Source organism: Notolepis coatsorum, assembly GCF_963971535.1.
Source record: "Notolepis coatsorum genome assembly, chromosome: 5".
NCBI classification, from domain to species: domain Eukaryota; kingdom Metazoa; phylum Chordata; class Actinopteri; order Aulopiformes; family Paralepididae; genus Notolepis; species Notolepis coatsorum.
In genome coordinates, this window is record NC_140169.1 from 177,160,860 (window position 1) to 177,174,941 (window position 14,082).

The 14,082-nt window shown below is 44.7% G+C and overlaps 1 protein-coding gene across 1 annotated transcript; it reads right to left on the reverse strand.

Moving 5' to 3' along the window:
* Positions 1-11,505: 11,505 nt before the first annotated feature.
* Positions 11,506-13,592, reverse strand: arl4cb (ADP-ribosylation factor-like 4Cb). The gene has a single exon (XM_084315396.1). It carries the CDS (start codon positions 12,926-12,928, stop codon positions 12,350-12,352), a length of 579 nt encoding a protein of 192 aa, XP_084171522.1. The 5' UTR covers positions 12,929-13,592; the 3' UTR covers positions 11,506-12,349.
* Between the last annotated feature and the right edge of the window lie 490 nt (positions 13,593-14,082).

Genomic DNA, 14,082 nt, shown 5'->3' on the forward strand with positions numbered 1-14,082 from the left:
GGTTTATTGTTCACAAACCACTCCTGCGCGTGATGTAATGCTTAACTGCATCATAGCAGGCTCAGGATGGGCAAAGTAGTCTATAGCCTGTTCATCCCTGTCTCTCTCCTCCACAACCTGGCTTGACTAGACATAAGGAGAGAGAGATGATTACAATTAACTGGTACATTCAGGTCCAGAATTGTTGGAATTCCCTGACAAAGCTGTACAATTTAAACAATATCATACTGGTAATGATCAAATAGTTGTTTATTCAATTAATGCATGGAGCTGTTCCATCTTATATCATTTGATACTAACTACTCGGTTCATACAGATTTCAAGTATTCAAATATCAATGATGAATATTGCATAAGGTTTACACAGTTAATAGATCACCTTTTTGTTTTATATTCATGTTCAGAGAGGAGTAATGTTAGAGCTTTGTATGTGATTTATATGGCAATTAAATCAATGGTGCTTGTTTGTTTGGGGAGTTTGACCTACAGTTAATGTGCCTACCACGTGAAGGTGCATGCTCAATGGTGGACAGCACAAAAACTAGTTGTGTAGGTGGAGACTAGAGCTACCACAGATAGTAATAAGTTATAAGAGTAAGTAATCCATACCATATATATATCCTAATAGTTACCTTATTAACATACTTGGCTGAAAATAAACTTTGTTGCCTGTTGTGAATATGTTTTCCCCTGTAGGCTAATACATAAGTAGGCATACATTTTTGCAGTTGAGCAAAAATTAGCAGTTGAGTAGGCTATATGTGCTGTGCTTTTATGTTTTTATGTCTTCCATCGAGGACCACCTTGGAAATAAGTATAATTAATGCTTTTAGGTGATATCCTCAGGGGTCGCACTTTCAAAACTTCACGACGAGGTAAACAAACAACAGATAGCTAGCGTTGACGCTGCCATTTTGGTTCTGGGTGATTTCAACAGCGCGCGTCTTAAAAAGGTGTTGCCGAATTTCTATCAGCATGTGACCTGTCCCACCAGAGGCGAGAACATATTAGACCATGTATACTCGCAATTTAAGAATGGGTATAAGTCACAGGCTCTTAGTCCATTCGGTAAGTCCGATCACGCCGCCATATTCCTTTTGCCAAAGTATAAACAAAGTCTCAAGCGAACGCCGGTGGTCTCGCGAGAGGTTAAGCGTTGGGCCGTGACGTCAGAGGGGTCACTCCAAGCTGCACTTGAATGCACAGACTGGAGTGTATTCCGTGATAACACAGCCAATATTAACGAATACACTGAAACGGTGATTGACTATGTCTGTACTCTGGTAGAAGAAACAATCCCCTCCACCACAATTAAAATCTACCCAAATCAAAAGCCCTGGGTAGACAAATCCGTCCGTGAGGCTCTGAAAGTGCGCACATCAGCATACAACACCGGGCTGAAGACAGGCAACATGGAAGAACACAAGATGGCAAGATACAACGTCAGGAGAGCAGTAAAAGAGGCTAAACGCCGTTACAGGGATAAAGTTGAACTTCAGTTCGAACAGGCTGACTCTAGAGGCATGTGGCAGGGCCTCAGAACAATGACAGATTACAAAGGCACCTCCCTCAAACTGAACAATGACATCTCCTTAGCAAATGATCTCAATTCCTTCTATGCGAGGTTTGAGGCTGTGAATAAAAACACCAGCCTACAAACCACGGCAATGGGGGGGGGGGGGGGGGGGTCTGCTGATGGAGACTCAGTGTTCAGGGTAACAGAGCATGAGGTGAGACGGATCTTTAAAAAAGTGAATATCAGGAAGGCAGCAGGACCGGACGGCATCCCCGGCCGCGTCCTAAAAGTCTGTGCCGACCAACTGGCCCCGGTATTCACTGACATCTTCAACCTGTCCTTGGAACAGGCTGTCATCCCCACCTGTCTGAAGAAGTCCACCATCATCCCTGTACCCAAAAAATCTACGCCCGCTTGCCTCAACGACTACCGCCCTGTAGCCCTCACCTCCATAGCCATGAAGTGCTTTGAGAAGCTAGTGAAGGGCTACATCTGTTCCTCCCTCAACATCAACCTGGACCCTCTGCAATTTGCATATCGCCCCAACAGGTCCACGGAGGACGCCATAGCCCATGTGCTGCACACAGCAGCATCACACCTGGACAAGAGGCAGGGGAACTATGTGAGAATGCTGTTCATCGACTACAGCTCAGCATTCAATACCATAGTCCCCTCCAAACTCATAGCCAAGCTCAGGGACCTGGGCTTGAACTATGACCTCTGCCAGTGGGTCTTGGACTTCCTGACGGGCAGACCCCAGGTGGTAAGAGCAGGCAACTGCACCTCCTCATCCATCACGCTCAACATAGGGGCCCTCCAGGGCTGTGTTCTGAGCCCCCTCCTCTACTCCCTGTACACACTAGAGCTGCCGCGGTATTGATGTTTTCCTTACCGCACACATTTGCAAAATATTTCCTACCGCCGCGGTAATAACCGCACACACACACACAAAAAAAAGTTTGAATGCATTTTTTTTGTAGTCTACTCTTTATATAGCATATAGCCTGCCTCTAGTCTAAATGTCTATCTTTAGAGGATGACTTTGCAGCATGAATATTGTTTGGGATTCGGCATGCACGCATTCGTTATTAAAAGTGAAACACGGATTCGAAGTCTCCCCTCGGTGTCGCGCCCGCCGGTTACCCCCCCGACCCTTTCTTCTTCTTCTTATTATAACGTTACTACTTATGATTACAAAGGCATTCGATTTGTGGCATTAACGTTAGTATAGTTACACGTTCGTATTTACCGGACCACATAGCAAGGCAAGCGTTACTCAATTAATATCTAAGTTCCTTTCTTTGCTCAGAGCGTGCCGAGTTGTACCCATTCTGCGGTCTGTTAATAAAGTTTTCAATCAGACAAGTGTATAGAACGAAGGGCTTTTATTATAACATTTCGTTGCAGTAAAATCATTATGCCTCGTTCCCTGAGGAGCGACGGCGTCGGTAATCCACTCCGTTCTCCGGTGGGAGCTAACGTACTATTAGCCGTGTTGTGATGGCTGAGATTCAGGAAGTAAAAGCACTGCAAGATGCTCCAAGCATGTGACGCGTATCTCTTCTGACCAATCAGTGGTCTGCAGTGTTTCATGTGACTTTTCTGGTACCCAATAGGGTCGCTTGGAATCTCGACAGAGAAGTAGGGTATATCTGCAGAGCCGCAAGCCCAACGAGAGCGTAATAATAATAATAATATAATAAAAAACACCGGTGATGCCGGTATTCAGCCCAACGCTGCGGTGGGCATGATGTAACAGCGATACCGCGGTAATACCGATACCGCGGCAGCTCTAGTACACACATGACTGCGTAGCACAGCGGAACAACAACACCATCATCAAATTTGCTGATGACACAGTAGTGGTGGGCCTGATCTCTGCCAACGACGAAAGGGCCTACCTGGAAGAGGTAGAGAACCTGTCACAGTGGTGTCAGGAGAACTGCCTCTCCCTGAACGTCAGCAAAACAAAAGAGATGATTGTGGACTTCAGGAGGTCGGGGGTCAAGGACTACAGCCCCCTCAGCATCGACGGGGCACCGGTTGAGAGAGTGAACCGTTTCAAGTACCTCGGAGCCCACATATCCAAGGATTTGACATGGACCACACACATTGACAGTGTTGTGAAGAAGGCACGACAACACCTCTACTTCCTCAGGCGCCTAAGGAAGTTCCAAGTCAGTCAGAAGATCCTTAGGAACTTCTACTCATGTACAATAGAGAGCATCCTGACTGGCAACATCACCTCCTGGTTTGGGAATAGCACTGCACAAGACCGTAGCAGACTACAAAGAGTGACACGTTCAGCCGAACGCACAATTGGAGGGGGGCTTCCCACCCTCCAGAACATTTACAACAAGCGGTGCAAGGGGAAGGCTAAGAGAATTATTAAGGACTCGAGCCACCCGAACAACTGCCTCTTTGAACTGCTGCGGTCAGGCAAGCGATACCGGAGTCTTAAGGCGAGCACAGAAAGACTCAGAAGAAGCTTCTATCCCCAGGCCATCAGGCTGCTAAACGAACAATAAACACTATGCAACAACCATCAAATGCACACAGCCCACACACCCACACGCACACACTCACTTAAACAAACAACACACTGCAGCACCCACTCTCCACACTTTAGATCACACAAACACACTTTATATTTATTGATAAAGGATTTGCACTACAACTCGTACACCTACTGTAAATTGTACCTAAATTGCACCTCATCCTATTTCTGCCTTGCACTATATAGTATTGTATATTAGTACACTACACAGTATTGTATATTATATGGTAACTCAGTTACGTCTACTCTGCATCGAACATTGTACATATGTCTATACTGAACACTGTGACCTCATTTTTTACTTCTAATTTACATGCTATACTATGTTATTTTATTTCATACTTATCTTGTCTTGCACAGTCTCTGGGGCGTAACAGTAAGAAGCATTTTGTATAAAAGTATTCTGTACTTCTGTATGACAACTATTAAAGAAACTTGAAACTACAAATTGGTCAAGATAATTAGTTTTTATGATGTGTTTTTAATTTCCAAATACAAATCTAATCAAATCAAAAAAGCAGTTTTTGCAATTGAGCTACAGGTGTTGTATATTATACAGCCTTTTCATGGATCTTTATCAAGGGAACCCTTATCCTAGTAGTTGTGTCATCTGTGGCACCTCCGTGACCGTGGAGAGCGAAGGTCCATTTCTCAATGGATTTGTCATCTAGGAGGATTAATAAACAAATTTAGCCGGGGTCATGTACCAGCCAGCCCCCTCTCAGTCATGTACCAGTCCCCTCTCAGTCCTGTATACCAGCCCCCTCTCAGTCATGTATACCAGCCCCCTCTCAGTCATGTACCAGCCCCCTCTCAGGCATCTACTCACGGCCATAACCTTGGCATCATCCCGGACTCCACCCTTTCTTTCCTCCCCCATGTGAACCACATAACCAAATCTGCCTTCTATCACCTCCGGAACATTGCTCGTCTTCGCCCCTCCCTATCACTCTCCGCTGCTGAAACACTGGTTCATGCATTCATATCATCAAGACTAGATTACTGCAACAGCATCCTCTACGGCTCACCAAACACTATTCTCAATAAACTCCAATATGTCCAAAACTCTGCTGCCCGCATGCTCACCTCCACCCATCGCTCTGATCACATCACCCCTGTCCTCCACAACCTCCACTGGCTTCCAATCAAATACAGGATACATTTTAAAATACTACTCATCACATTTAAAGCCCTCAACAACCTTGCCCCTCCCTACCTGTCCGACCTCCTCCACCGTCACACGCCCACCCGTCGCCTTAGGTCTGCAGATGCCAACCTCCTAACACCTCCCACGACCAAGCTCCGGACCTGGGGCGACAGGGCCTTTGCTGCTGCTGCCCCCTCCCTCTGGAATGCCCTCCCCAGCCATATCCGTGATGCAAACACCCTGAGATCTTTTAAATCAGCCCTCAAAACTCACCTTTTCAATCTTGCTTTTGACCTCTAATTCTGTCGGTTTTATTTTATTTTGTCATGTATTATTTTTGTTCTGTTTTGTTCTGTTTTTTTGTTTTGCCATAGTTTGTCTCTCCTGCCCATGTGAAGCGTCTTTGAGCACCTGGAAAAGCGCTATATAAAATAGATGTATTATTATTATTATTATTATTATTATTATTATTATTATTATTATTATTATTATTATTATTATTATTATTATTATTATTAATTATTATTATTATTATTATTATTATTATTATTATTATTATTATTATTATTATTATTATTATTATTATTATTATTATTATTATTATTATTATTATTATTATTATTATTATCTACCAGCCCCCTCTCAGTCATGTACCACAGCCCCCTCTCAGTCATATACCAGCCCCCTCTCAGTCTTGTATACCAGCCCCCTCTCAGTCATCTACCAGCCCCCTCTCAGTCATCTACCAGCCCCCTCTCAGTCATGTACCAGCCCCCTCTCAGTCATGTACCACAGCCCCATCTCAGTCATGTACCAGCCCCCTCTCAGTCATGTACCACAGCTCCCTCTCAGTCATGTACCACAGCTCCCTCTCAGTCATGTACCACAGCCCCATCTCAGTCATGTACCAGCCCCCCTCTCAGTCATGTACCACAGCCCCATCTCAGTCATGTACCAGCCCCCTCTCAGTCATGTACCACAGCCCCATCTCAGTCATGTACCAGCCCCCCTCTCAGTCATGTACCACAGCCCCATCTCAGTCATGTACCAGCGCCCCTCTCAGTCATGTACCACATGACTGGCGGGGGGGTGCTTAGTAAGAGATGTGATTGGGCCAGCCCAGTGTCAGTCAGTACGCTCTCCCAGCATTTGATTTGGTCATTTGTTTAATTCATTTTTTTTTAATCAAATTATAACGGCCCAAATATGCGTCGGCCCACCGGGAAAATGCCCGGTATGCCAGATGGCCAGTCCAGGCCTGCACTAAACAGTGTATGGGTATTTCTGTTTCCCCCCCAATGCTAATTGTGCCCCCAAAAGCCTGTCAAACCAGTGTGCTGTCGGCTGTGGCTGTGCAAGCACATTATCATTTTAATTGCGTATGCTTGCATTCTGGACCTGCTTTGTGGCTTGGCTTGTGTTTACTTGTGGTATTGCTATAGAATTCTAATTTGCATGTTACACCTGCTGAGCGCATAGGAGCCGGTCATTCTTACAGTCTGTCTACCACGTCTACCTATGATGTCACCCCTAATGGCTTACCAATTATCACAGAGTAGTATTAATTATTACCTCCCGATCCAAATGCCATTTAGTCTCTTAGTTTGTCTGAAGGAAACCGTATCCGAGCTACACACGTGGAGGAATTTGGCGCTGTAAAAATATAAAACAGAAATGCATTTATTAATTAATTTGTTAATTAATTTGTTAAAACATGAGACAGCAATGTCCTCCCTTAGCACTGAGTCAGAATAACATATACATTCCTCAGGCATTCTACCTGTCCACCAGTTACTTTATCTACAGTATAATTAAAGCTGTAAAGGTGGCTGGTTATCTATGTTCACCAACCCATCATGACAAACAGGAAATGGAACTATTTGTCCTCCTCTCTTTACTAACCTCAGAGCATCGCTATACTGTAAGCCCTCCAGTCCCTAATGGACATGTGTCTCAAATCTCCTTCTAGGGACGATGATTCCCATCCCCCCACGTTCTCCTGAACATCCCTGTCTGTCACCCGCACCCTCCCCCAACTCTCTCTCCCTCTCTCTCTCTCTCCCTCTCTCTCTCTCTCCTCTCTCTCTCTCTCACACACACACACGATCAACACATTCTAGTGACATGCTGTCAGGAGGGTCAGGGTTTATCCGTTCACAGATTTAGGGGAATATACAGTACTTACAGGGATCTAGGGGGATATACTGTGTATACGTTGATTGAAGGACCATGCCGGTCTAAATATGAGCACAAATATCACCTAACACAATCAGCAGCACACATAATATTTAACAGCACCCCCTGACCATTTTCCAGAGCATAGCTTAATCATATAGAATTATATAGAAACCAACCCAAAATTATCTCCTGGTCATGCTAACAAATTGGTAGCTTCTTAGAGAATGTAGAGATTTAGATAGATTTAAGAAGAGATCTTGTATTTCAACGGGACCTTCCTGGCTAAATAAAGGATGAATATATAAATAATAAATAAATCTGCATGTACTTCCTTGTTTACGTTCATGAAGTCGCCAAGGAGACCAGGAGATACATTTAACGTAGGTTTATCACCATACTGGTATGGTCCTTTAAGTGGAATACAGAATGTAGGCTACATTGATTTAGGCAAATATATACATTGCTTTATGCTTTATATAGTAGTAGTAGTAGTAGTAGTAGTAGTAGTAGTAGTAGTAGTAGTAGTAGTAGTAGTAGTAGTAGTAGTAGTAGTAGTGCTCGTTTCTTCATGCAATCCATTCAGTCCTTATTGTCTTTAAAATAGACACCTAAATGCTGTGAAAACACTCATTAAAAAACCAAAATAGTCATAAACACGCAGCTACTTTATACTTGCACTAATTACAAACACCATTGCTCTGCTCAATCCCTCACACACACATACACACATACACACACAAACAAAGTGATGCACACACATGTGCATACAGTGTCATAGACACACACACATACAGTGTCACAGACACACACACACACGCATACAGTGTCATAGACACATGTGCACATGCGCACACACACATGCATGATCGCACATAAACATACACAAACACAGAGAGGAAAGAAGTGAGAGTGTGACCTATATATGCCAGGGGACCACCCAGACAATACACGGCTTATCAACCCACTAGGGCACAACACAGCTGCAAAAACATGCAGTCGCAAGAAGGCATTGTGTTGGCACAGTGCAAGATACAGTACGCTTTCCACCACGTCTACTATCACCGAGGGTCACTGCTGAAGGGGAGGTTGTTCTACCGAGACGTCAGGAAAATGTGCCGTTTCAGATAGAGGTAAAAATGGTCAGTGGGGAAATGGCTTTTTAGAGGTTGCAGATAAAACACATAAACGTTTATATTCAAATATCGTGTCAACATTACGTTTGTGGCGTGGAAACCTTGGTCAGTACACCAGAAATAAAGGTTCTAAGTGTCTGAATGCACCAGTGATCCGTTCCTTACTCTCGCTGCACTGTCCTGCTCCTGAGCGCAGGCCTGAATTGCCGACCAGGCCCCTGAACCACCAGAGGTACCGAGACCCCCAGGTTTAACTGCATCTTCTCACTAATTGCAATTGAAATAGTGCCCATGTAAGCAACATATCTTTCATCAAAAGGCCCTAGAAATCTGTATTCCAGAGCTGTTTTTTTTTTTGCAAACAGACAATACATGTCTTATCGAGCCACAATTCAGCTGGTTATTTCCTCTCCACGGACCCCTCTACTTATGTCTGTCCCCTGAGGGACATGGGTGGGGGGGCCATAGCACTTTCTTGCCCTGGGGGCCCGTTAGTGTCACAATCCGGCCCTGCCTGTCAGGCACCAGTCCGTCTGGTTTAAAACCTGATGTGTGATGGAATTTCCTATTGCTTTATATTTACCACGTAGGATTTACCTAAGTTACACCCAACAACAGCCTAATCCTTCAGGTTTTCCTGTGTGAGGCCACAGGAGAAACTATCCCTCAGGAACAGAAATAGATAGTTCAGATTCACAGTTCGTATAGTACAGTCAGATTATTATCCTTCTAACTTCTACAGTGATTTTAGTGGCCCACCCCTCCACTCCCCCTTGATAAGCAGTCTGACATAACAACAACAACAACAACAACAACAACAACAACAACAACAACAACAACAACAACTCCTCTCCTCTCAGGCTAAGCAGATAATTGGAGTGTTGAGGGAGAAGACAACAAAGAGTAGACAAGGAGGCGGAGGAGGAAGAAGAAGGAGAAGAAACAAAGGGAGCGAGGGAACGCAGTGGGGGAGGGGAGCAAACAGTTGAGAAGGAGCACAGAGTGCGACGAGAGAACGCAACCTGTTAATTCCACTCCACCACGGGTTAGGTACACATTGTCCACAGGAAGCAATAACATCTGCTTCTAGCTAGGGAGGGCAGTGTTTAACACAAACATCGGTCGTGATGAGATAGCGAGAATTTCCCCCCGCGGTTCAAAAACTACGTAGGCCTACATGTGTTTTTCTTTGGTCGCCAGGCCTTGTTTTTTTGGCCATCGTGGTGTGTTAGCAGTTCACTGCTGCCTCAGAACTGTTTTCGTTAGGCCTATTTAGGGGGGAAATACTCTGTTTGAGAGTTCACCACAGTTAATAATATTCCAAATGAAAACATCCTGAACATCCTCTCCTGGGGACCCCTTAGATCACCAAACATGATGCGGGGATGAGGAAGGGGGCAAGTTGGCAAGTCATTACGAAGATGATACAGCGGAAGAGGAGCACGTCTCTGTGGCCTTGCTCTGACTTTAGTGTTCACCGGTTTGCTGTTGCATCGTCGAGAGATGCAGAGGCCGGATGCAACGTTTTCCAATAATGTTTGATTATCGGAATATGTATTGACTTATGCAAGGATGTCGTCTAGTGAGGGGGAAAACCCCTGGCTACCTGCCCGAGCCAGACTGGTGGTGTCCCTCCCAAGTGATTTATGGCTCATGAAATAATAATAATCTCCTTATTAAAACATGTGTGTTGTTCCAATTTCACTCTTTGTCTCCCTGGAAACAGCGAGCTGTTGATAAAACCGTGCCACGTTGTATATTAATGGGTTGATATTACTATGGGATTTTCTTTTCCTGTGTCAAATACTTGGGAGAGTAATTAGTAGAAGAATCAAAGTAAGAAAAGTGAGGAATATCCTTTATATCATTGTATTATCAGACCTTGGGGCTGTTTGGCAACGGCCGCCGATGCTTAATGGAGGCGTAGAAATGGAGGGAGAGAATGTGCCATCGCCATACTTACCTTAAGTGTGAGGAGACAAATGGATATTGGATTTTCTGGTCTGAACTTTGACCCCGCCCCCATTAGTACACACATTTGTTAAATGGAGCGTTAGACGTCATTGATTTCAAGTGAACTGGAGCTGTGACCACTAGCTTGTCATTTCTGTGTGTGTGTGTTCAAGGATCTTTTAAAAACTTCTTATGGTAAGGTTTGCACCTTAGGACCTAAGGAACTGAGTCGTTCTCTCGATGGTGTGCATGTGATATTAGTGGGAGTGACTTACATTGTCATAGCATGTTTGGAAAAATCCCTGTTTTGAAACTGCACTAACCTACAGATTTGTCACCTTTGTGGTAAGGCAGTCGTAACAATTACATTTAAATGAATGATAATAATATCCAGTTACAATTACTTCAATTTTAACTAAGGTAACGAGCCACCCACCCACCAAGCAACAATCAATTAATCAATCACAAGGAAGTAAATAGGTAAGTGACCTATTATTGATGTCAGGTTATGAGAGGTTAAAAGCAAGCTTTGTGCACACAATAGCCCTGTGTTGCAGATCCATACATTTCACAAATGAACTCCCAGTTACTATTGTTCGGACACAATTAATAACCCCCACACACAAACGGTTCCATATAAATCTATGGAGAAGCCCTTTCACGCAGACTCAAAAGCGTGAGAATCAATGTGATTGTGTGTCAGATGTTGGGGAGATCTTCATTGGTATAATTGATTCACATAAACCTTTTTTGCATGACCTTTGACCTCATCGGCCTCTCAACTCTGCACTCTCTTTCTCTCTCTCGGACTGGTGCTTCAAGTCTTTCAAGAGGAAGAGGAGTATCGAGACACAGAAATCCATCAGGTCCGGTCAGTTCACAGGCCCTGTATCCCAACCCAGAGAATGCCCTCTTACCCATTGATGTTATAATCTTAATTATTACAACCATTACCATCACAGTGTACAGTACAGTGAATAAAATCAGATCATTGCTTTTTTTTTCTTTTCAATCTTTTAATATTCAAAAAATACTTCAATTTTGGCTTTCTAGTACATAAACAGCCTGGATTTGCTCTGCTATACAGTGTAGTACTCTACAAATGAAAAAAAGTGCAAAGTAGTGGACCATGTCGCAGGCAATGTCATCCTCAGCCCACCACACATATATAGTAAAGGCTACTTCAATGCTCCCAAACATTCATCATCATCATACGCATGACATCCATAACCAGACACTCATACAGACAAACTTGGCATCAGTCCTTTCCAAATGTGAATATGACCCAGGTCACGTGCAAAATAAAAAAAAGAAAATCTCCAGAGAAGCATTCCTTGAAGACCATGTGGATAGAATGGGATGGGGGGGGGTCCAAACGTCCATAAAAGTAGCCTACTTATACAGAATGGAAGCTTCTTCAAAGTAAAATGTCCATGTTGGAAAAAAAAACATGGGAAAAGCAGCAAATAACGGGCCAGCCCGTCTGTATTCCTCAATGCTTTAAGTTCCTAAGAGGAAAAAAAGTTATTTCAAGTTTGTTTTCTTTATTTGGTTATTAACCTTGGTATATATTCCGCACCCTCTTGCGTGCAAATGCATCATTCAGCAGGGTTCAAAGCATCTACAACTTTGACAATAACCCAAATGAAAGGATGTAGTACCAAAACAAAAAAATCACTGCAAAGTAAACCTCCTTTTTAGGGCAACATTGGCATATCCAGAATAGCATTTAATAACAGTAATTTTGCGTCATACATTGTCCACACCCGGGTGTGTTGCCCCGCGGGTCGTGTCGTGTGTGTGGACAATGTATGACGCAAGCGTACTGTTATTAAATGCTAGTCGGGTATGCCAATGTTGCGGTCGTTATCGTTTCTTCTTTTGCTTGAGAGACTTTCTCCTTTTCACAATCATCTCATAGAGTTTATCCATGCCCTCGTGGAGCCCCTCTCCTATGATGGCGCACGCCGGCTGGACATGATATGCGGTGGACGGACTGAGCTCCTTGAGAGCCAGCTGCTTCTCTATGTCCGCCACCGGGAGAGATCTGGGCAGGTCCTGTTTGTTGGCGATCACCAGGAGCGGGGTCCCCTGATTCTCTGCGAATTTAGTCACTTTATGCAACTCCGTCTTCGCCTCTTCCAGACGGTCGACGTCCACGGAGTCGACGACGTAGATGATCCCGTCGGTGCATCGGCTGTAGGACTTCCACAGGGGCCTCAGCTTCTCCTGGCCGCCCACGTCCCAGAAGTGACAGCTGATCCCCTTGGCCGTGCCGTTACTCAGCTTGATCTTCTCCGTGTTGAAGCCGATGGTCGGCACGGTGTTCACGAACTCGTTGAATTTGAGCCGGTAGAGAACAGTCGTTTTGCCGGCGGAATCCAAGCCCAGCATCACGATGTGAAGGGACTGGAAGGCAGAGATGTTGGAGAAACTGTTGCCCATTTTCAATAATAGCAGACGGTGGGAGGGGGATGTCCCGGGGCCCCCCTTCTATTACAACCTGCGGACACTCTCAAAGAAGCCCGTTCTTCATATGAATAATATACAAATGGTAGAGTTTGAAGTCACTGACAGGCAGCCCCCCTGGTGCGTTCCTCCGTGTGAGTGATTGCCTCTGCTGTGGCCCTTAGCAGCAGTGAGGGACAGTTCATTAGCATTCTCCTCACACACCCGAGCCCATTTTAATGCGACGACGGGAGAGTACAGCAGCCGATATCTCACACAGTCGTCGGACAGCTTGAAGATAAAGGAAAATGTATAGGGCGTCAAAGGCACCCCTTTTTGCAAAGTCTTCTCTGATGATGCTTCAGCCGAACGATGCGCGCACCTGCACCCCGCTGCGTTAATACTAAGTCCTCTCGGCACAACACGCAGCTGTCCACAAATAATAAAGTCCACTGCCACTTTTGTCCGCGAATAAAAAAAAAACGATGTTGTAATGATGATGATGACACACCGATCCAATGTCCGAGTTGATAAGAGGCGACTTCTTCCAACACACCGCGCGTATAGAGGTATAATAAATTCCACCGATGATGAATCACAGTGTATCGTGTTGTTGATGATGTGTCACGGCGCGCACGACGCCAGGTCCTTCCCCTGCGGCCGCTGCAGACGCACTGGTGTGGAGACGAGGAGGCAAGACTGCAAAACAGCGCAGTGGCCCCCAATACGCTCCACCCAGTCGGGCCATGTGCCAAACACATTACTACAGTAGGGCCTCCTCGTGCTCTCGTCGTCCTTATTGTAAAGTTATTGAAATCATATAGCCTAGACGGACCATATTTTATAATGTGTATAGGCCTAGATGGTTTGATTTAGCAACATTAAAATAGACGGTCGGCTAGAATAGATAGCCTATACGGCTGCTGTTTTAAGGTCGTGGACAGCATATAACCCATGCACCGTCAAATACTGCCATGGGACTAAAAATACGCCTTTGTCACGTTTGCAATTTAATAAACAATATGGGCATACAAGTGACAAACGTGTGGGCTACACATGATGGAAGCTTCAATGGAACATTACCATAGGCAACCATGCCACCTTCTGGCTCATATAGGTAAGGACAAAATTAAATGGAATGGCAGGGAATT